General features: G+C 42.8%; 1 protein-coding gene across 10 annotated transcripts in view; it reads left to right on the forward strand.

Moving 5' to 3' along the window:
* Positions 1-9,096: 9,096 nt before the first annotated feature.
* ITPRID2 (ITPR interacting domain containing 2) overlaps positions 9,097-23,048 on the forward strand; it is a 60,509-nt gene continuing 46,557 nt past the window's right edge. For 3 of the 10 annotated variants that reach the window (XM_043525069.1, XM_043525068.1, XM_043525070.1), the window contains exons 1-5: positions 13,375-13,500; positions 14,206-14,439; positions 14,813-14,858; positions 21,680-21,729; positions 22,645-22,701. In XM_043525069.1, coding sequence (XP_043381004.1) covers positions 14,259-14,439; positions 14,813-14,858; positions 21,680-21,729; positions 22,645-22,701 — 334 coding nt within the window. In that variant the 5' untranslated portion in view covers positions 13,375-13,500; positions 14,206-14,258. Of the gene's footprint in view, positions 9,324-13,253; positions 13,735-13,894; positions 14,440-14,812; positions 14,859-21,679; positions 21,730-22,644; positions 22,702-23,048 lie in introns of those variants that run through there. The other 7 variants (XM_037912094.2, XM_037912096.2, XM_037912093.2 and 4 more) reach the window with 6 other exon arrangements.

Raw genomic sequence — 23,048 nt, forward strand, 5'->3', positions numbered from 1 at the left:
CAACACACACATATCACTGATTTAAAACACAGCCACTATTCAGATACCTGTCACTAACTTGGGGAGAGCCAGCACTGTAGGGAGGAGCCTTATAATTATTCCTGTCCCCATATTTTCCACAGGCTGCGTTCATTATGGAAGATATCTCACTGCTGAGGGTGAGTAGGGAATCAAGGGAGGGTCTTCTCCAGGACTGCGGCTTCAGCCCTGGCCCTTATGCAGCTCGCCTGTGTGAAGCAATTGTGTCGTTGTCCCCAGTGACGGTAGAGTGGCACAGGAAAGTTACGCTTAATGGGTCAAGAAATAAAGCATCTCTGCCAAAGAACCTGCTGCTGGATTGCCCAGTATCTCCATGAGAGTTTCCTGGAGGTCTCTGAGGCAGATTCCCATGAAGTGCGGGAGTCAATAAACAGCCTGTTCCACCGCTCAGACTAGGCATGTGGTGGTACGCGCATCATACAGACACAAGCCTGCTTTCTGAAACCCTCCTGCCCCCAATTCAGTGATTCCCAAAATCAAATCCCCTTACCAGGGGCCTCCTCTCCTGTTTGTGCTTCATCAAGATCTGACAGCTGTGACTGGCTAGCCTCCTACAGGGTAGAGAAGAGCTCCTGGCTGCATGCATCTCTGACCTCCGAGTCATCCTCTGCCTCTGGATCCCCCTCCGCCTCCACATCCTGGTCCAAGATTTCCTCCTCCTGGCTCGGTCCACTCTCCACTGGCATGCGAGCCACTGAAGTGTCCACAGCCACCTTTGTAGTGGAGTTGGAGTCGCCACCGAGTACCGCATCCAGCTCTTTGTAGAACTGTCAGCTCGTGGGCGCAGCCTCAGAGCGGCGGTTTGCTTCCCGCACCTTGTGGTAGGCGTTCTGCAGCTCCTTTGACCCTGCACTGCATGCATCCTGAAATTCTGTCATGCATCCTGAAATCTGTCCATAGGTATCACAATTCTTGTGGCTGGAGCACAGCTGGGACTGGACAGCCTCCTCTTCCCAAATGCTGATGAGGTCCAGCAGTTCGGCATTGCCCCAAGCGGGGGATCACCTCGTGTGTGGAAGAGGCCTGGTCACCTGGAAAGATGCGGTGAGACCACTGCGTGCATCACCAAGCAAACAGGAAGGGGACTTTCAAAATTCCCAAGGAATTTAAGGGGTGGGGCTCACGGTTGGTCAGCTGAGGGCAGGGCAGTAGAGTTCAAACCAATGACCAGAGAGGCGAGAACAGGCATTGTGGGACACCTCCCGGAGGTCAATTGCAGCGCTGTAATCGAGCAGGGTGTCTACACTGGCACCGTGGTGCTGTACCCCCGGCACAGAAAGCCTCTCGTCAGGGTGGTTTTTTTACAGCGCTGCAACTGCGCAGTTTCTGTGTACTCAGTGGCTTGGCAGTGTGTGCAACTGGGGAGTTACACCGCAGAAAGCTGCTTTACTGCACAGAAACTTGCCACTGTAGACAAGGCCTAAGTGAAGCATTTTCATGTTGGTGAGTAAGTAGGTACTATGGGTCTTTTGTGCTGGAGATACCATCTTTTGGTTGGTTTTGATTGGTCTTTAAAACAGACCACTTGTGATCCTTAATGATGGTCATTTTCACAACTGTAAGAGCATTAACTCTAGCATTCTGGCCAAATTTAACTTGAATAATTACAGTCTTTCTTCTTAAGATGACTGCTGCAGTTAGTACTTTTCTAGAGGACTAAGTTTAAACACAGGTCTGGTTAGAGAAGTACTCTATCCAGTGAAGAAGCTTGACCTTCTTTAAACACTGTTCTCTACAAAGGTGTCACAGTGGTTTCAAATTGCAGTCTAGATGGGACCTAAATTCCTCTACATCTTTAATGGGGTAAGGTATTCTTCACTATTTCTGGTCTTAAATTGTAGTGTGGTATTAACAGCTACCATATTCAGTGGCAAAGGAAGTTATCCATGTGGATACTTTGTCCTGTATATGTTTCTGTTTGTAAAGCGCTTTAGGTTCCTTCATCATGAAAGGCACCATATAAATGTCTTGTCTTCAGAAATTAACAGAAAGTCAGTCTTAGGGAAGGAATCTGGTCATTACAACATAGCTGTTAGTGGATGTTTGTCTATTTCACAAAATCACAGATGGCTTGTAATTGTTTGTCAGTCCCTGTTCAGGGTTGGATTTGCAAGAATGCTGCAGGTTGGGGTTGAGGCACTTTGCACTGAAAGTATGAAATGTATCTGATCATCAGAGACCAAAACATAGAGAAACCACCACTTAACATGTGAGGGGGGTGGGGCAGCAGTCTTACATTTGCTATGGAACTGACTTGCACAATGACCGCTCTCTCCATGGAGACTGGGAGGGCAGGAAAACCAAGCAGGGATGTGGGTCGTGTAGGGTTAACAGCCACCACCAGGTAACACATTTTTAAACACAACTGTCTTTCTCCGTACAATGGGCAAAATCACGTTATAGCATGTATGTTAATTAACATGGGTTTGTTAACGCATTTCGTAACATGATGCATCTTTCCTGTGTTGATAAGGCCTTCCTTGGCCTTTGTGCAGAAGATATAAGATTCACCTGATGTGCAAAGCTGTGGGTATAATCTTTAGTCAGTGCTGTTAACTGCTTCTTGTTTCCATGAACACAAAGAGTAACTGTACAGAGGGAACAGAGGACAGAATAAAAAGCTTGTGGGGAGCATGAGAAAATGTGAATGTAGTGCTTTATTTGTATTCCATATGGAAACTGTGCATCAGCTGGGAAATATCCAGATTTGGTGACTATAGATGTTCTACCACAAAAGGCAGATTTGTCCAGGGCTTCCTCACATGGAAGCCCTTCTAATAATGGTGTGCCCTGAATAGATATGTGGGCACAGTTGGCAACGGGCTTTGTTGCAAGGATAGGTTCCTGGGTTAGTGGTTCTGTTGTGTGGTATGTGGTTGCTGGTGAGTATTTGCTTCAGGTTGGGGAGCTGTCTGTAGGCAAGGACTGGCCTGGCTCCCAAGATTTGTGAGAGTGTTGGGTCATCCTTCAGGATAGGTTGTAGATCCTTGATAATGCGTTGGAGGGGTTTTAGTTGGGGGCTGAAGGTGACGGCTAGTGGCGTTCTGTTATTTTCTTTGTTAGGCCTGTCCTGCAGTAGGTGACTTCTGGGAACTCTTCTGGCTCTATCAATCTGTTTCTTCACTTCTGCAGGTGGGTATTGTAGTTGTAAGAATGCTTGATAGAGACCTTGTAGGTGTTTGTCTCTGTCTGAGGGGTTGGAGCAAATGCGGTTGTATCGCAGAGCTTGGCTGTAGACAATGGGTGAAAGCTGGAGGCATGTAGGTAGGAATAGCTGTCAGTAGGTTTCCGGTATAGGGTGGTATTTATGTGACCATCATTTATTAGCACTGTAGTGTCCAGGAAGTGGATCTCTTGTGTGGACTGGACCAGGCTGAGGTTGATGGTGGGATGGAAATTGTTGAAATCATGGTGGAATTCCTCAAGGGCTTCTTTTCCATGGGTCCAGATGATGAAGATGTCATCAATATAGCGCAAGTAAAGTAGGGGCGTTAGGGGACGAGAGCTGAGGAAGCGTTGTTCTAAGTCAGCCATAAAAATGTTGGCATACTGTGGGGCCATGCGGGTACCCATAGCAGTGCCGCTGATTTGAAGGTATACATTGTCCCCAAATGTAAAATAGTTATGGGTAAGGACAAAGTCACAAAGTTCAGCCACCAGGTTAGCCGTGACATTATTGGGGATAGTGTTCTTGATGGCTTGTATCCATCTTTGTGTGGCATGTTGGTGTAGAGGGCTTCTACATCCATAGTGGCCAGGATGGTGTCATCAGGAAGATCACTGATGGATTGTAGTTTCCTCAGGAAGTCAGTGTATCTCGAATGTAGCTGGGAGTGCTGGTAGCGTAGGGCCTGAGGAGGGAGTCTACATAGCCAGACAATCCTGCTGTCAGGGTGCCAATGCCTGAGATGATGGGGTGCCCAGGATTTCCAGGTTTATGGATCTTGGGTAGTAGATAGAATATCCCAGGTTAGGATTCCAGGGGTGTGTCTGTGCGGATTTGATCTTGTGTTTTTTCAGGGAGTTTCTTGAGCAAATGCTGTAGTTTCTTTTGGTAACTCTCAGTGGGATCAGAGGGTAATGATTTGTAGAAAGTGGTGTTGGAGAGCTGCGGAGCAGCCTCTTGTTCATATTCCGACCTATTCATGATGACAACAGCACCTCCTTTGTCAGCCTTTTTGATTATGACGTCAGAGATGTTTCTGAGGCTATGGATGGCATTGTGTTCTGCATGGCTGAGGTTGTGGGGTAAGTGATGCTGCTTTTCCACAATTTCAGCCCGTGCACATCGGCGGAAGCACTCTATGTAGAAGTCCAGTCTGCTGTCTCGACCTTCAGGAGGAGTCCACCTAGAATCCTTCTTTTTGTAGTGTTGGTAGGGAGGTCTCTGTGGATTAGTATGTTGTTCAGAGGTGTGTTGGAAATATTCCTTGAGTCGGAGACGTCGAAAATAGGATTCTAGGTCACCACAGAACTGTATCATGTTCATGGGGGTGGAGGGGCAGAAGGAGAGGCCCCGAGATAGGACAGCTGCTTCTGCTGGGCTAAGAGTATAGTTGGATAGGTTAACAATATTGCTGGGTGGGTTGAGGGAACCATTGCTGTGGCCCCTTGTGGCATGTAGTAGTTTAGAAAGTTTAGTGTCCTTTTTCTTTTGTAGAGAAGCAAAGTGTGTGTTGTAAATGGCTTGTCTAGTTTTAGTAAAGTCCAGCCACGAGGAAATTTGTGTGGAAGGTTGGCTTTTTATGAGAGTATCCATTTACAAGCCATGAGAGTATCCATTTACAAGCGAGAGACTGTTGAACTGGAATTCATTTGCAAATTGGATACAATTAACTTAGGCTTGAATAGAGACTGGGAGTGGCTAAGTCATTATGCAAGGTAACCTATTTCCCCTTGTTTTTTCCTACCTCAGATGTTCTTGTTAAACCCTGGATTTGTGCTGGAAATGGCCCACCTTGATTATCATACACATTGTAAGGAGAGTGATCACTTTAGATAAGCTATTACCAACAGGAGAGTGGGTCTGTGGGTGGGGGGGGGAGAAAACCTGGATTTGTGCTGGAAATGGCCCAACTTGATTATCATACACATTGTAAGGAGAGTGATTGCTTTCAAGATAGCTGCTTTTGAGAGCGTGGGAGATGTTGACAAGGGTCAGTCAATGAGTTAGTCATCTTTATGTTCTCATGTGCCATATCAGGAGAAGTACAAGATGATACAAAATAGCCTCAGAGAAAGTATCTCCTCATCTCCCACCTTCATCTTGGAGGTATTCTGCCCTATAGTATCTTTTCTAACCCAAACCTAAACATACAGCATGTTTACATGCAAAAATAGTACCTTTGTCTCGAATAAATCAGCCTTCTCCTATCATGTCTATAATCTATAATTTCTTACTTGTGATATCAGAACCATTCCCATAGGTACTGATTATGATCTCTGAAAGAAGATACAACCTCTTAGTTTGTACATGCATGAGAAGACTGGCGAGCTAGCTAAAAGAAAGACCTTTCCTATTTGCAGAAAACCAGAACTACATGGGTTTGTTAACAACCACTTAAGGAAGAAGCAAACACTGCCTGTTCTCAGCACATGGAAAATTAGCAATGTTTCAGTCCAGGTGAAAGTTTATTTTAAAGGGACACCAGCTATTTTTTAGATATTGTAGTTAGATTTTATTTTTTGTTTATATATAAAATTGGAATTGGAGGAAAAGTTTCTGGCAGGATTTGAGGCATTGGAGTCACCTGAACTAGAGTGACTCAGCATTTACCAAAGTCAAAATTAATATAGACCTTGTGAAAGAGGCTGGATTGATGAAATCCTTTAACTACTGGAAAAGTGAAAAGACAAATTTGGCCCACCAAAGTGCCTCAACTTCTGTCTGAAGGAATCATTTCTCTGAGCACGTCAGGCCATGTCTACACTACGGGCTAAATTGGCACTTGTGCAATCGATGCAGAGGTATTGATTTAGTGGGTCTGGTGAAGACACGTTAAGTCGATGGCAGAGCGCTCTTCCATCGACTTCTGTACTCCAGCTCCCCAAGAAGAGTAAGGTAAGTTGGCGGGAGAGCATCTCCCGTTGACACAGCACAGTGTAGACACCACTGTAAGTTGACCTAAGCTACATCGACTTCAGCTACATAACTTACATAACTGAAGTAGAGTAACTTAGGTCGACTTACAGCTTTAGTGTAGAGCAGCCCAGTTTCCATTCCCATTCAATTTTCTTTGTTGCCAATACCTAAGACCCCAATACTGTATTTGCCCTGTACTGAACTTTAAAAACAAATTAATGAGATTTCTGTGCACAGAGGTCTAGCCAGATTGGGCCCTGGGACTGCAACAAGATTCCTGTATAGTATAAAATATGACATTCCTTTGTGATTTGGACTGCTGCTCAGTGGGAGCTCATTGTGTCACCTCCCTCAGATTAATTCACATAAGCCACCAAAGATCTGTAAGACAACCATGATTCTTGGTTAGTACTGGATCAGACTAGATTGTAACCTCTCCACTAGAGAAATAGACTATATGCTGAACTATCCAGTCTCCATTTATAAACATTTTTAAACTACGATATGTACCCTTAGACTGGAATGTCTCTGTTGGAGCTACACCAGTCTGACCAGTAAGTAACTATTATTAAAAAATACATTTGAAAAGCACAGTGACTCCTAAAGGAGTGCTTACGTGGGCTATTGTGTAAATAAATCCTTCTTTGGAGATTATTGATCAGTGCAGAACAGATCATGATGTCATGAAATAAAAAAAGCTTTTATTTCTTGAAGTAGTCAAAAAAATGTCAGTGATATTAGTATTAACTATGGTTGCACTTAAATGCAGTTATTATGTGTCTAATAGAAGAGGGTTAAAATGGTTTTATTCTCTTTAATTGAGAATGCAACATAAACAGTGATACAATTTTCTTCCGTCCCATTTCACACATTCCAGCCTCTTGCTGGCCAGGAATTGGTCAGAAAATTAAGAGAGAGAGAGAGAGAGAGAGAGAGAGAGAGTGTGTGTGTGTGTGTGTGTGAGAGAGAGAGAGAGAGATTCCAAATCTAACTCTCCCCCCACATCAAGGCCTTCCAGCTAGCTCTATAACACTCAGCGTGGTGTCTTTCTGTGCCAGTGGCTCACTCCTAATATGCTAAACTTTTTTGTTCCACCGTAGCTCAAAATTTCAGCACTTTCTTATTTTTTAAAAAATTTAGACTAGATATGAATTGCACAAGATTGTTGCATGCATTTTGGTTGTTGTGAATATATATATATATATAAAGGGTGTGTGTCTCTCTTGTTGTTTACTTGGGGAGTTACATTTAATGTGGTGATTCTGCACCCTCCCCGGCTTTTTGTATATGATAATTTGATACCTCTGCTGAAACATTTAAATCAACTCTATCATCACATCTGGAATTTCCTATACTTCCCATGAAGGAAAAGTATTCATTTTAATTTTAGAAATGAGTCAGACACAAGATGGAGTTTTCATAGAATGGAAAGGCAAATATAGCTGATACGACCTTCTTATAGCTAAAATTGAGTATGTGCAGCCAGTAAGGCAGATTCAGATGATGGCCAAGGGACTGATCTTATGAGGTGATGAGCACACACAACTCCAGTTGACTTCACTTGGGACTGTTAGTAGTCAGCAATTCTCAGGAGTGTTTTTAAAGTTATGTCTATGGCAGGATATCCAGCCAACAGATTTCTAAAAAGAAATTTCAGGAAATACAGGGTGATATCCTGGTTAGAGCATAGCCCTGGATTTCCTGGTTCTGTTCCTGTCTCTGCCTCTTAAGTCACTTAACCACTATACAAAACCAGGCTACTGATATCTACCTCACAGGTATGTTGTTGTAAGGCTTAATTAATTGAAGTCTGTCAGTTTCGCCATTGACATCAAGGGGTGCAGAAGTGGGATTCATCATACTGCTAAAGTGGAATAAAAGGGCAATGTATTCTTAGGGCAAATAATTATCTTGATTTGTCTTTATCTTCCATATATAGTTTCAAGTAGGTTCTTTGTTACCCATTTGGAGCAATACGAGAAATTAATAAATCAGAGCTGTAATTATCTTTATATATGAAAGGATGTAGTTAATGCATAAAACCTCCACATTTTGTAATTAAGGCTACAAACCAAAGTGCTTTACAATCCTATATATTTATCAGGAAACAATTAAAAATAATAGATTTTAAAAATGGTTCTTGTAGCACACATAGCAAGCAAATGACTTGCCTTTTCTTAGTATTCTGTATTCCTTAGTATTCTCCCTTTGTAACATATGGATTATAGAACTCTACAGAATACTCTGTGTGGGTGCATTAACAAGGTATTATACTAGACTGGCAGCCTCATAAGTACAGGTATCCAGATAACCTATTACACTGAGAAAACTTATTGGAGATTGGGAGATGAGACAGAAATAGAACCTCAAGTTAAGAGGAAAGACAGCTAAGTGAAAGCAAGAGACATAAAAAATAAGAAAAAGAAAAGACCAAGAAAATAATTTTCAGAAAAGATTGTGCTGAAGAAAGTAAAAGGAATAATTTGGGATCTGACAACACTGAAATGAACCATATTGGCTTAGTTTCCTTCTGCCTGCAAGTTCTTTCTTATCCAGCTTTCTTGGCAGAGATCTTAATGTCCTCAGAAATTACAGCTACGTGCTGACACATCTGCTGACATGAGTACATTTGCATTTAGGGAGATTGAAAGCCTCTTTTACTCTCTCTTTCTCTATGGTATTTGTTTTATTACATTCTGTGTGCTGGTCTTAGCTTTTTCTATCTGATCTGGTGGTGCAGCTGTAATCCACTTGAATACAGATATCCGGCTCTTCCTTTAGAAACTTCCTTTTTAAACAGGCAACGCTATAGTTCTTGTAAACGCCCTGACGGAAGTGGGTTTTTTCCTCCTTCCTCCTCCAGCCTGAGGTCCTAGAAATACAAACCATTTTCTTAAAACTGAGAAAATTTCAATTAGAAAATAGCCCTACAAGTTCTACTGTTCTGAAGAAATGCATTGTGCCCTAATGATCATGCACGGTTTTCCTATCTTATAAAAAATATAGTGGGTTGTCATTAATCCACTGAAACTATTTGCTAGAAAAGCTATAGAAACTGTCCCCCAACACTTTAATTTGTTAGAACAAAACTAGCAGATTATTTTCCATCCACTCTACTCCATATATTTGAGAGAGAACATCTGTCTTATAATACTGACAGATCCAGCTCAGGCATGCTTCTCTGCTCTGGTTAGAGGAAGAGGTAGGTATACTCTGAATGTGATTATCCTTTTGCTTTCAGCTTTTATTTTAAAAGCGAACTTCAACAGCTAGAAGAAATTACCTTGTACATTTTTATTATTATTTTATAGTGTCTGAAGGTGTAGTGGGTATTTCATAATGCAAAGAAAGATGCAGTGTGTGTCTTAACAATACAATTATCAGGTTATTCAGATTAGACTGTTGCTGATTGTGATGATTCAATGAAGGTGGTTTTTTTAAAAAAATAATATGTACTCAAAAAAGATGATGATGACAGAGGTATAAAATAGTGGGTATTCTTGACTTGCTAATTGAGGACATTCTGAAAGAGAGGAGTTTTCATGAGGGCTTCAAAAGATCAGTGGTGGCCTGGCAGACCAAAGTGAGTGAGGGTTTTCCAAGCACAGGGAGCAATATGGAGATGCTTGTGGGAGAAAGATGCCAATTTCTCATACATCTTTGGCAGAGTGGAGTGGCTAGCGCAACGTGACGAGGGATAAGGCTGATGTAATTGGGGGGATCCATTATGTATGATTGTGAGAATCAGAGCAAGATGTCCTAAATTTTGACCTGACAGAGAAGAAGGGGCAGTAGGAGAGATTAAAGATGAAGTGATGTGGTCTGAGTGACAGGTTAGAGTGCTATTCTCTGCCTCTGAGTTCTGATTACAAGACCAATAAGATATGTGAAAACTTGTTTTTGAATTACGTGGCAACTTCATTAATCCCTTGTTTAACTGTGTGCAGCTTGGACTTCAAGGAAGTTACCGTTGCTTACTCAGGGATGAATTTGACCTTATAATGTGACAGAATGCTGTTCACTGAAAATTGACTGTTAAATTATGACTTGAATACTTAAAACAATTTTGAAAAAGGATGTTCAATTTTAAAAATCCATATAACTGATAGGGTTTTATTAAAAAGATGTTCTTTAACTTATAACTGAAAATCACGTGTTTATTTTTAAATGAAAAATTCTGCTGTTTAATCCAAAATATAGATTATTACTTTAAAAAGGAAACAATAAATCAAAAAACCCACCTAGATATTTGCCTTTGGAAAATATCTACTGCTAAGTATGTATTGACATCATGGATTTGCAAGAGTTTTCATGCTGTTGATCGGTTACAAACTCGGATGTGTGTGTTACTTCATGGAAGCTATTGTCTTCCCAAGAAAAGTGTAATAATTGTGATTTTCCACATTTCCAGTGATTTTGTAACATCTCAAAGATATTGCAATCTCAAGGATTCGTTTTTGAATCAACGTGTATATCCAAATTACACTGAGGTAATGTTATGCTTGTTCCTTATTAACAAAATCAAGGAAAATCAGATTTAAGGTCCTGATCCTCTAAATACTACTGGTGCGTGATTTTACTCGTCTAGTCTTACGGAAGTCAGTGGGATGATTCTGCAGTAATGTTATGCACATGTGTGTTTGCAGGATCAGGGCCTTAGCCTGTATCCATCAACTCATCTTCTTGTTCTACTTAAGTCACAGAACGATGCATGATGGCTATATTACTGATCAAAACAGATGATTGAAGTCTATAATGTAGTTGGAGTTATCTGGATTTTGATGATTAAAAGAGAATTTCCCAATGTATCTTTGGTTGTGTCAGGCTGCTTTTTTATGTCTTTATAATAAATAGCCCAGTCTCAAAACATAAATAGGCTATTGTGATAAAATATTTTTTAAATAATTAGATTAGATACACACACACGTCAATGTTTTTTTGGTTAGTTTTTAATCACAATACATGGAAAAATGAAGATTTACCCTTCTTCCCCTCCTCCCCAATGGTTTATAGCATAAGGGGAAAGTAATCTTAGAAAGACATACATACAGTATCAGATGAAATGGGGACTGAAACTTGTTTTATTCATGAAAAAAAGACATTTTATCTTTAAAAAAATAGAAACTTATGGAAAGGTGAAAATGAGAAATGAGACCACATTGCTATGATCTCTCAACTACAGCAGGAAATATGTTTGTTTATCATGACCCTCATATTTCTATAGGCAGATTAGTTTTTAAATAAAAGGCGTCTATTCTGTTTGTCTACAAAAACTAAACCCAGGGTTGATGACAGGCCTTCCAAACTTGTAGTTACAGAGGACCCTGGCCTCAGGAGATTGTTACTATCAATACTTAGAGGTCTAGCCCCTCTTTCTGAAGGTATCTGTGGGACAGACCTGGTTTTTAAAGTTTTTCTGATGATTCTTACCTCTCCTGGCTGCTGCTGCGTTTATAGCCATGCCCTGTTTTAATAAGGTATGGATTTTTGAACCTTTCTGAGTAGTTAACCTCCAAATTCTCTTGTCTTGCACATTTTGTTAGAATAGCAGGGGCAGGAGGTGGGGACTTGGATGTATTTGTGTCAGTCCTAAGCACTCCCCACTATGGAAGGTAATTCCCTAAGCTCCCTAGTGGAACATGGATAATAAGGGCTAGCATATCCAGGGTCTAAAATACGACTCTTTAGAAATCTGAACATTTTAGGCTGTGATTCTGCCATGAGTTCCATATAGGTGGACCACTATAAAAGCCAGTGAGGCTTTGCACAGGTGCAACAGTTTGCCCACAGGGCTCCAGTTGCCTGATAATCATATACCAGCATAGTCCTTAGGAGTTTTACCATTAACTTTAATGGAGCAAGGATTTCACCCCTAAAGCCCTTCACATTCTCTGGTATGTGCAGTGATTTCTTAGGCACTGGTTTGTTCCCGGACATTGAGTCTCTCCATTTTCCCAGATTATATTGTTTGTTGGATTTTCAGGAAACTCTGGATGCTTTAATCTTCCTAGAAGCCAGTTTAAGGATTATAAAGACTTCAAGAGAATTTAAATAAGATTTTAAAAGGCTTCCTCGCTCTTACCAGTATTCCTATGCTAAGTCAGAAAGAGGATTACTAAAGTTTAGACTCTTAGAAATTAAAGTTTTGAGTAGGGTGGACTCAGCCTGACCACTATGACTCTTCTTACTCACCAGGGCTAAATTTAGCCATGAAAAATCACACAGCTTTTTATGTGGAGTCACTGCCCCATCTATGTTGTCTTTGATCTTCAACTACATTGTGCATTTAGATGGAAGGGGTGGGAAGAAGGAAACATTACTGGGCTAATGACCTGTCACCTCTCTGGTAAGAAAAGGAGAGTGATCTGTAGCCTCCACAGTGTTAGATCTGGTAAGATGGGGTCAAGCCTCTTCACCTAAACTCGGGACTAATTTCACTGATTTCAGCGGACACAACCGAGTTACCGTTAAAACAGATTCAAACTACTTTATAATTTAAAATAATCTAGATTGTTAGCTCTTTGGGGCCAGGGGCTCTCTTTTTGTTCTGTGTTTGTTGGTCTAAGCACACTGGGGCTCTCCCTGGTCCATGACAAGATAATAGACATTAATAATGCCTTCAGAATGCTGAAAGTTCTCATCTTTGCGTCTTTCTCTTCCTGTCATCCACTTTTCCTTCCATCTCTCCCTTTCCCTTTATCCTTTTTTCCTTCCTCTGCATGTTTTCCACAGTCACTTTCCTACACTCTTTTATTTGTTCGCTCTTCTCCAGCTAGTTCTCTAAGCCATGTTTCTTTCCGGGTGTGCCCTTTCTCCCTCTTTATTTGAGCTCTTAATATCTTCTGCCTGTCCTCTCCCTACCCTCCCTCTCGGTGTGTTTGTGAGCTGGACCAGCTCACCCTCCCCAAGCAGGTGAGGACAGCGTGGTGCGAGAGCGGATGGGCTGCCACGAGCCTTTTGCTGGAGGCAAATAAACTTTTGCTCCCCAGCAAGACCGGGTCGGTTTTCCAATTGCCCCGTTTCCTGCTCCCTCGTTTAAAAAGCCCCCGACGCTGCCGGAGGATTTTACTGTGTATTCCAAGGAGGCCGACAACAATCGCCCTCCCAAGTCTTGTGTCTGCACGGCCATCGCCCCACTAGCCCCTGGGCCCGCCGCTGCGGGGAGCGGGTCGCTGGCGGCCCTGGCCCCAGGGCAGAGCTGCGGAAAGGGGAAGCCGGTGGCTGCCGGGCAGGCGGGCGGAGAATAAGCGGCTCTGCTCGGGTCCCATCACGTGGGCAGCAAACTTTTCTCCCAGCAGCGGTATGAGGAAGTTCAGAGGGACGCTGCCGCTGCAATCTCCAGCCCAGGCGGGTGAATCCTCCTCCCCCGGGCCCGCTATGTGAGTCTGGCTCAGCCCCTCAGCAAGCGGCTGCTCTCCCCGCGGCAGGCAGGGTGGCTGCGGGGCTTGGCCCGGCCCTCCGCGGGACCCCGCCGCTGGCTGCGGGGCAGGGGCCCGATCCTGCTGCCCGCTCCCCAGGGAGGGAGGCGGTTTGAGGAACACCCAATGGATTAAGTTCTCGGGTTGCCGTTCGGCTCCCACGGCTCGGGCGGGCGGGCGCCTCCCGGTTTGTTTGTAAGTTTTTCCTGCGTCCACTGGAGCGGCGCTCCCGGTTGGAAGCCGCATTGGGCTGGGGGGGGAAGCGGAGGTGACAGTGGCCAGCTGGGGCGAGGCGTGGGAGGGGAGCGAGCTGCAGGAAGCGAACCCCGGGCGGCCGGGGGCGGCCAAACGCAGAATCGTTTTCAGGGCGGACCTGGAGGCTGCTCCAGTGTTGCAACAGCGAGCGAGGCGAGGGTCGCCTGGGCGCGCGGGGCCGGCCGGGGGCGCTGCGGAGCGCGGGGCGCGCCGGGCTGGTGCCCCTCGGCGGCGCTGCCGGGGAACTGGGGCGGACGCTCGGGGACTCGGGCGCTGCTGCTGCTGCTGCTCGCTCCCCGCTGGGCTGCGCGGGAGCCTCGCGTGGGAAACTCGCCGCCGCCCTCACTTCCCGTCCCGCGTGGCTGAGCCGGGCTCCGCGCGCGCTCAATCCGGCTCGCGTGTGCCCCGCAGGGCGCGTTGCTGCGGGCGCGTGGTGAGGTGAAGCCGCCGCCGCCGCGGTGCTGATGGAGGAGCCGCCGGTGGCCGAGGAGTGGCCGGGGGCGAGCCAGAAGAGAAAGGCCTGGGCCAAGAGCAGAGACTCCTGGCAGGCATCGGAGGCGGAGGATCTCTCGGCAGAAGCGGTTGAGCTGGCCCGGCAGGAGGACGATCTCACCGGCGGAAAACTGCTCCTGGCTGCAGAAGCAGGTCTGTCCGGCCCGGCGGTCTCTACTAAGGCGGGGAAGGGGGAAATCGGTGCCTGGACGCGCCCCGTCCATGAGCCCTGCCGGATGGAAGCGTTACTGGGTTGCACCATATGTGAGACATGCAGCCTGTGTGTTTAAAACTATTTTTAATTCTCATATTTTTGGCCCGCCATTGAGTTTATTCTTATTTCTTTTGTTTGTTATTGTCTTTTTTTTTTGTTGTTGCTCTTGTCAGCAGTCTTGTTTGTGTGGCCGTAGTGTACGTGGTGTTTAAAAGGCACCATTCGTCTTTCTTCATGAGACGTCTGGAATGCGCAAAGCATCAATTACAACTCTTTGCTTTTCTCCCTCCTTCCCTTTCTTTTCTCCCAAAGGTAATATTCCAAACGAAAAGATCGCCATATGGCTTAAAGATTGCAGGTAAGTACTTCTGCAAACCAGAAGTTCCAGTACTGCTCTAAATAGTTACATATGTTTAAATAGCAGAGTCCACAACTCCTTATTAGCTAGAGGACCTGAACCTACAGCCTTTACTTATGTGAATGTGAGTTGAAAGGTTGGGCCCTCAAAACATGTAGGAGGTGAGAAAAATTAGTTATCCCTATTACTTTTACCTCTTTCTATATTGCGCTTTCTCTTATTAGGGAACAACTGAAGTTCTTCTTTGAGAATAAATGTACCATTAGTAAGTGACTAGAGTAGTAATGCATGTAGAAGTGTGGTTGTCTGGCAAACAGTTGATTTTTCTTTTCCCATCCCCTCTCTATCTGTCATGTGACGATGGTAAAGCATTACAGAGTCACTTTCTTCTAATACTGAGCAAAGATTAAGGAAAACAGTGTCATCCCTAAATCTACCCTCTCTCTCCCTGATTGACTGCAGGGCTCATCTTAAAACCTTCCCTGTCCTCATCTTGACTGGCTTCCTGTTACACTTCTACGGAAACAGTGCACATCCCTTTCCCTCCTCCCCTTTATTACTAAAAATTTAGCAACACATTGTTGAGTCATCAGCTTTACCATTGTCCCACATATAGTCACGTTCTGGTCATGAGGATCCTTTTTCTCTGTTTGACTGACTGACACCATGTATCTTGGACTTCCCTAAAGGATTATCTCTAGGGCCCTATCAAATTCACGCCATGAAAAAGGCATCAGGGACCGTGAAATCTGGTCCTTGGTGTACTTTTACCCTATACTATACAGATTTCATGGGGGAGACCAGTGTTTCTCAAACTGGGGTTGTGGGGTGGTTGCAAGGTTATTGTAGCGGGGTCATGGTATTGTCACCTTTACTTCTGCGGTGGCTTCAGAGCTGCGTGGCTGGAGCGTGGTGAATGCTGGCCAGCCACCCAGCTGTGAAGGCAGCGCCTGAGCCAGCAGCAGCGCAGAAGTAATGGTAGCAACATCCTGCCATGACACCCTTATTTCTGCGCTGCTGCTGGTAGTCGCGCTTCTTCAGAGCTGGGCTTGCAGCCGCAGAGCTTCCTGAAGCTGAGGGAGGTTCCTGGAGATGAGTCTGACCTGGTCCCGGAAGCGGCCCCTGCAGGGGAAGAGGAAGTCCCGTCCCTCACCAGCCCAGCGAAGACCAGCAGCTGGAGCCTGGCACACAGTAGGAGCCTTTGGCCACGGTGCCCCCAGCCTTACCCTGCCCTGGTGCTTAGGGGTTAAACAGACCTTGGGCTGGCTGTGTGTGTGTGGGGAGCGACCACAGACCCCAGTAACCACATACCATGCCACCCCCATTTTTGCGCTGCTACTGGTGGCGGTGCTGCTTCCAGAGCTGGGTGCCCGGCCAGCAGATGCTCATGTCCGGCTGCCCAGCTCTGAAGGCAGCAGTTTTTAAAATTCCAAGACCATGAAATTGACCAAAATCAACTGTGAATTTGGTAGAGCCCTAATTATGTCCCTTCACTAAGACTGTGGAATGAATACCACTACTGCTATGGTCGTAAAACAGTCCAGTTGGATTTAGAAAAAAGCTTTTTTTTCCGTCTCCACCATATAGTATTTTGGGGTTCACTAGCCAGTAACAATAGCTGATCTTGTCCAATATTTTTCTTCTTTCAATTTTATCAGGGATAGTTGTCCTTGTTTAAGGTTAGGTGAGCTTTGGGCGGCATCCCAATAGTTAAAGAAAGTTCAGGACTTCCTATATTTGTTATCTTTCATGGTCATCCTTTAGGCATAGCAGCTTATGGTGAAAATTTACTTCTAAGGTTGGCAGTGCTATTCTGATCTGTTGACCCAGTGAGCAACTCAGCTGGGCTTACTGTAGTGCCTGATGAGTGTGTTGCCGTATAGCTCAGCAGAGCTAATATGGTGTCCTTGTTGTAGAAGTCTCTATGCAGTCTAGGTGACCTGTTCCCTTGTGTGTGGAGAGGGCTGGTGACATACTGTATCCCAAAAACTTGGAATTAACTTCTGACAAATTGTGGTCCGTTGTCAGTGACTGTTTTTTTTTTTCAGACTGCCAAAATGAGAGAAGATGCCTTAACTTTTCTATGACCTAATGAGTTGTGGGTCTTGTAAGAAATAGAATTTCAGCAAATCTTATTAAATAGTCAGTGGCTACCAAATCAGTATGTTCCTTTTCTTGACAGAGGTCTAGTGCTTAACTAGAAGCTTTACTATAATGGGAAGGGGGCGGGGAGATTCTTCCTAAAACTAGTCTGTCTCTAGTCACAGAGTTTCTGTCTAGAATCTTCTCCTTTCTTAGCTTCTTGGTACAGGTTTAAAGGAATTGTACATATATTCACACAATGACGATATGCATACTTAATAACTAAAGTTACAAACCTATATAATAATTAATAAAATCTAATATCATTATGCTGGATAGAAAGCTTATGAAGCAGTAGTGTCTGTTGATTAGATCAGAGTATTAGCCAGAACTCCTGGCTTTCGTTCATACCATTGCTACTGACTGACTGCCTGACGTTGAGCAAGCCACTTAAATAGGTGTTTTCCTTATTTTACAGCTGAGGAAACCAAGGCACAAAAAAGTTGATTAACAGGGATGTTGCAAGGTTTAGTTAACAGATGGTTTGTAAACCCTCTGTGATCCTTGCATAAAAGATCCTGTACAAGTTGTTGACCAATTCTATACTTTATACTAAAAAATTAAATTTGCCTCTGTTGTAGAGTTGGCAAATCCTACTTTGACACTGTTCCTTTCGTTTCCATGTATAACATAAAAATGTTGCACACTGTAGTCTTAAATGCATAGATATTCTACCCTGGGGCTTAGTGATATCCACAAACTATTCAAACTTTGCTACCATGGCTGGCTTTTACAAAGCTCAAGTGATTTATTAATATCACTGGCTCCCTGAGATGGAAATACAGTCCATCCTGCACCCATTGAAGTCAATGGAAAAACTCCCACTGACTTCACTGGAGCAGGATCAGTGCTGTAGGCATTTAGGGTCTGATTCTGTGATGTGCTGAGTGCCAACTACTACCAGTAATATCTGTGGGAGCTGGGAATTTTCAGCACCTTGAAAAAGTGCTCAGCTCCTCACAGGATTATACTCTCAAGACTGTAGGTAGTACACAGTTAAATTTGTGTGTAAAAATGTGTATTTTTGTCTATTATAGGTGGTGAGTGAGAGAATAATCTAATTTACTTTTTGACAAGACATTTGCTACTCTCTCTCTGCGTATGTGCATGCATAATCAAAGGGAATGGATTCGGCTAGTTCTTCTAGCCCTCGATGATCCCTGGTGGTTTTCCTCTTTTTCTGTCCACATTGCTGGTTAAAGACAATATAAAAAATCTTGAACATATTTTACATTGTATTGTTAAAAGTAACACCTAAATTACAGGTACTATCTTCCTGGATTGTAACTGAATTTCTTGTAACAATCTAATGCACTTTTCACTATAGTGTTGCATAATCTGGACTTCTCCTAGTGTGTACTACATAAATAGACTGATTTTATTTCTGTTTCTAATCAATTACATGTCCTGGCTCTCAGGAGTTAGCAAAATGCCTTGTTGTTTGGTGTGTAAAAACCACCAAAAATACTTTCCCCACAGGAATGATGAAATACATTTCTATTGTTTCTTGGTTTATATGACATTTTAGAAAATGTAAATTTAGGTGAATGCATCCAATGAAGTGAGCTGTAGCTCATGAAAGCTTATGCTCAAATAAATTTGTTAGTCTCTAAGGTGCTACAAGTACTCCTTTTCTTTTTACTCATCACATTGTGGCAATATTCATAAAGGCCACTTCTGCTCCATTTCATGGAATTGTCATCCCTGTAGGAAGGTCTTCCTTCATTTATCTCAACTTTGCCAGTGTTTTGAAATGATTTAAAAGTGTTTAGTGTATTTACTAAGACTATTTAAGATAAACATAAAAAAATCAGCTGTGTGCCCATCTTACATTGAAACAGAAAGGAGGAAATCCTCCATTTGAACTCAAGGATGGTTTTTATTTTTTGAATTTGAGTGTTTTGTTTGGCCAAAATGTCTTCTATAATAATAACATAGTTTACCCTGTTGGAAAGCGTTTAGGAACTTTCTCATGTAGAATATTCAGGAAAGAGGAGATTTTGAAATGTAATGAGAAGACATATTTTTTTTTGTTTTGAGTTTTTGATGGCAGAATGGACACACTATTTAATTGCACTCTGGCTGCCAAACTATGATTTTAACAGCCGGAGTTTTAACTGCTTCTAAAACACAATGCAAGATCTTCATTAATTGTTAAAGATTTCCTACAATAACCAGTACCGGGTCAAACAAACCCAACAGAAATTTTCTACAAAATGGGGCGGGTGAAAAGCAGAATCCTCAGTGAAGTCCACTATGGGCACCGCCATGTGGATCTAATCTACCTGATCAGTACATAGAGCCTACAGTGATGGGCACTATGGGTGGAAAGAGGAGGGTAAATATTTGGGGGGAGGTGCTGAGTAGAAAATCCCAGAGAATCCAGCATGGCATGCCCACCCACTCTTCCTTAGTGCACCTAGAATGTCTGGGAGATGTCTTGTCATCTCTCTGAGGGATCTAAATCACTGCTTCCTTGATCCCAATGCAAGTCAAGATTTTTATGAAGCTCTGCATTCCAGATTCTTTGGTTTTCCATTTGTCCTTGACCTATGTTACGTCTGCTCCACACTCGTGCCACTACACTTAGGGCTGTGAGAGCAGGCAGCTTCTTTGGAGTCTGCCAAAGCAGTATGGTATCCACCCCCAGTGTACAATGTGCCTTTTCTTGAGTACGAGAAGATATTGAAAGATCTCTAAAACCTCCTGTTTAGCAGCATAATGCACTTGAAAACAAACCCGAATTAGCTGACTTATGAGCCATGCTGCTGAAAATATTCCTTTAAAAACATATCCCAGTTGCTTTGCTGCTGTTCAAGGGGCCTCCATTGTTCTTACGTTCTTCTCTTTTTAAATGTACAATTTTTCAATGGAATGGACTGTAAAGTGGTTGTGTATGTGTAAAGGTGCAAGCAGGGAAGGAGACAGATTGCTTGCCAAAGTTTCTTTTCTAATAGCTGTTAACAGGCTGCAGAGGTGACAGGCTTAGTTTTTGAGGGAGAATGCCAGTTGTGCTGCTTGCTTTTTACCATTCTCTGCCAGCCAGTGCATGCACACTATTGGCGTCAACTGAGGAAGTTGCTGCCAGCAACTTTGTCTAGCTAAAAATTAAGACATGCTGAAGTGGCCGCCAAGGAAGTAGAGGGAGAATAGAAATGTAGCCATTAAAACCGGGATATAAACAATAGGCATGGTTGTTAATTCAGAACATAAGACTTGCTGTAACTTGAATAGATTTAATAAAAAACCTAGTCACTTAAAGCCCTATTTACTCCCATGAGAGACCCAAAATTCCAGGAGATTTGAGTTTCTAAAGGCTTGTTCTGTCGCCTAGTTGAGTGAATATCACTCATACTGTCACTATTTTAATTGGCATGTCACTGTAACGAGTTATTTCTAAAGACTCATTATCACAGGTTTGTGGCTTATTCTGTAGCAACGGTAAACTGTTCCAGAGGAACAATTTGCATTGTAAAATAAAGGGTGTGTTAGGAAACAAATACACGCTTTTCATTCCAGAATTTAGTTTTGGAAACAGAACAAATACTATATCATGTCTTTGTTTATTTCAGAGTAACTTTGGGCAATTTTCTCTGCTTGTCTAATGAAAAACCTTCACATGCCCATATGTAAACACTTAAGTCATCTGATTTTCCCTTCTTTAATAATATTTTACGTCTTTGGTTTGTACCAAGCTGCTTTACTGCATAGCAGGTTAACCATCATTTGTCTACATTGGTGGACACTCTGTATTAATATTTGGTCTGTTTAAAGAGCTTATGCACTGAATTAGTTTACACAGGATGAGTAATACTAACTCCATTAGGGTCCAATCCTGCTGTCAGTGGGAGTTTTTCTGTTGACTTCAAAGACCGCAGGATCGGGCCCTTCAACAAGCCTCTTTCCATTCTTGAAATAGTGATTACATCTGTCCTGGAACAAAAGCTAAAGAATTTGATCCAGTATCCGAGCTAGCAAATGACTTGACAGATATTTTAGGTCTCATATTGTTCTTGTTTCTGATTAGAATTTGTATTATTATTATTACTTATTTTTTGTATTAGAGTAGTGCCTGGCGGTCCTAGTCATGGAGCAGGACCCCATTGTATTGCACCTTATACAAACACAGAACAAAAAGACAGTCACTGACCAAAAGAACTTAAAATCTGCATGTGTGTGTGTCTGCCTGTCTATCTGTCTTTCATTCCCTTACTCACCTATCCTTAGGATTTCAGTGTAGAAAAAACAGGTGTCCACTTCTAAAGTGTAAATGAGTTTAAAATGAATTCACTCCTGCATAGTGCCATCCCCACTGCTCCCTATTCATTCTTGTTGGTGGTCTGGGCACAATATAACATATAAGATTTTCTTTGACAACCTACAGAATGCCTGTGGCCTTCTTAACTTTTGCCTTGCTTCTGATTCCTGTGTTAGCGTTCATAGGTCAGAGTGCTGCCAGTTTTATTGATCGTTTGTTTTTTTTTTCCACAAGTATTTATTCAGGGACTTGGGGATTGTTTAGTAAATTATTGTCAGTCCCTATGTGTTTGTGCAGGCTTTCTGGGGGAGGAAGGCGGAAGGAGGCACAACTGCTGTTACCACAAGTTGGTTGTAGCTCTTAAGGAAGGACATGAAGAAGCAACGTTTTAAACTAGAGTTAACCTTTTCTGTGGTTTCAGAACGCCTTTGGGAGCTTCTCTGGATGAGCAAAGCAATCCTACATTGAAGGGTAAGAAAAGGCTCTGTGCTCTTGGATAGCTGCTTTTATGATGAACTTTTCTGCTTTCTTATATATTGATTTTAAAATCATAAATTGTTACCCAAATGCATATGTGATGGCTATCTTGATCTTGCTAAGATATTCGTATTCCTGTGCAATTGAGGGAGAAGTTTAGGGCAGGGGGAAAGGGTCAGAATTTTTTTTTTTTTTTTTTAAAGAGTTGAAGTCTTTAAAAAGACTACTCCTGTGCTTCAGCTTATATAAATGCAAAATCTCTGCAGAAGTGGTGGGGGGAAGGGGGAAGCTAGTTAATGCACAGTCTTAGAACTAGGTCAGCTTTTGTGCAGTCTTTCTTTGCTTGCTCTAACTGAAATGGCCACACCTGAAGAATTTGCTACCTGAGCAGGACAAAATTTGAAAGTTCAAAGTACAACAAGAATCTGCAGGTAGTGGCAGAGCATATAAAAAGAACCGCAGTATATACTGGTGGAAGAAAGGGAATGACTGGACTAATTTCTTAACCCTGAAGCTCTGTGGTAAGATGTCTGGAGTGTAACTTAGCATCCAGTGCCGGGTACTTACATTAGGTATGGCACCAGGGGGCTGGTAGTCATGATTAATTAGCTTGCAAGTTGACATGGAGTTGCTCTTCAGCTGGCTGCTAGATTAGCTTTAGAGCCACCTCTCACTCTTTTATCTCTCCTTTTAAAATAAGCTTTTCTGTGATGTGAATAGTAACTTCAAAATACCATAGGCTTCATGAGTACATTATCAGGGTATAAAGGATAAAGGATCTGTAAAGATGTTCTGAGTAAATCCTACAGCATTAACTCTGTGTTTTTAACTAAAAATATTGTATGAGCTTTTGGAATGAAAACATTACAGCACTATATAGGCGTTGAACTGCCAAATGTACATTTTCAGGCATGCTGGTGAGAAATGGAGGAAGTTTTGAAGATGACTTATCCCTGGGAGCAGAAGGTGGGTATGGCAGGGTTATACGACTATTAAAGCAAGAATTTTTTTATTATTATTATTATTTAAGTAACATTCAAGAGTTTGAATTTATTGTGAAAAGTCAATATTTCCAATCTGGTCAAAGCCGGATGGTAAAGCTGTCTGGAAAGCAAGAGGGAAGATGAGACATTTGCAGAAAACCCAAAACAAACCTATTTATTTATTTTTTCTTTCACCAAAACTTTATTTCTTTATTTTTGTCAACTTGTTGTGACCTGGCCTTCCTGCAGGGCAGAGCCAGCCTTGAAAGGGGCCTGCATAATGAAGGAAGCAGCTGTCTGCTACTTCTTCATGTGCTTTGGTGCAAACTC

This window comes from Chelonia mydas, chromosome 11 (assembly GCF_015237465.2).
Source record: "Chelonia mydas isolate rCheMyd1 chromosome 11, rCheMyd1.pri.v2, whole genome shotgun sequence".
NCBI lineage: Eukaryota > Metazoa > Chordata > Testudines > Cheloniidae > Chelonia > Chelonia mydas.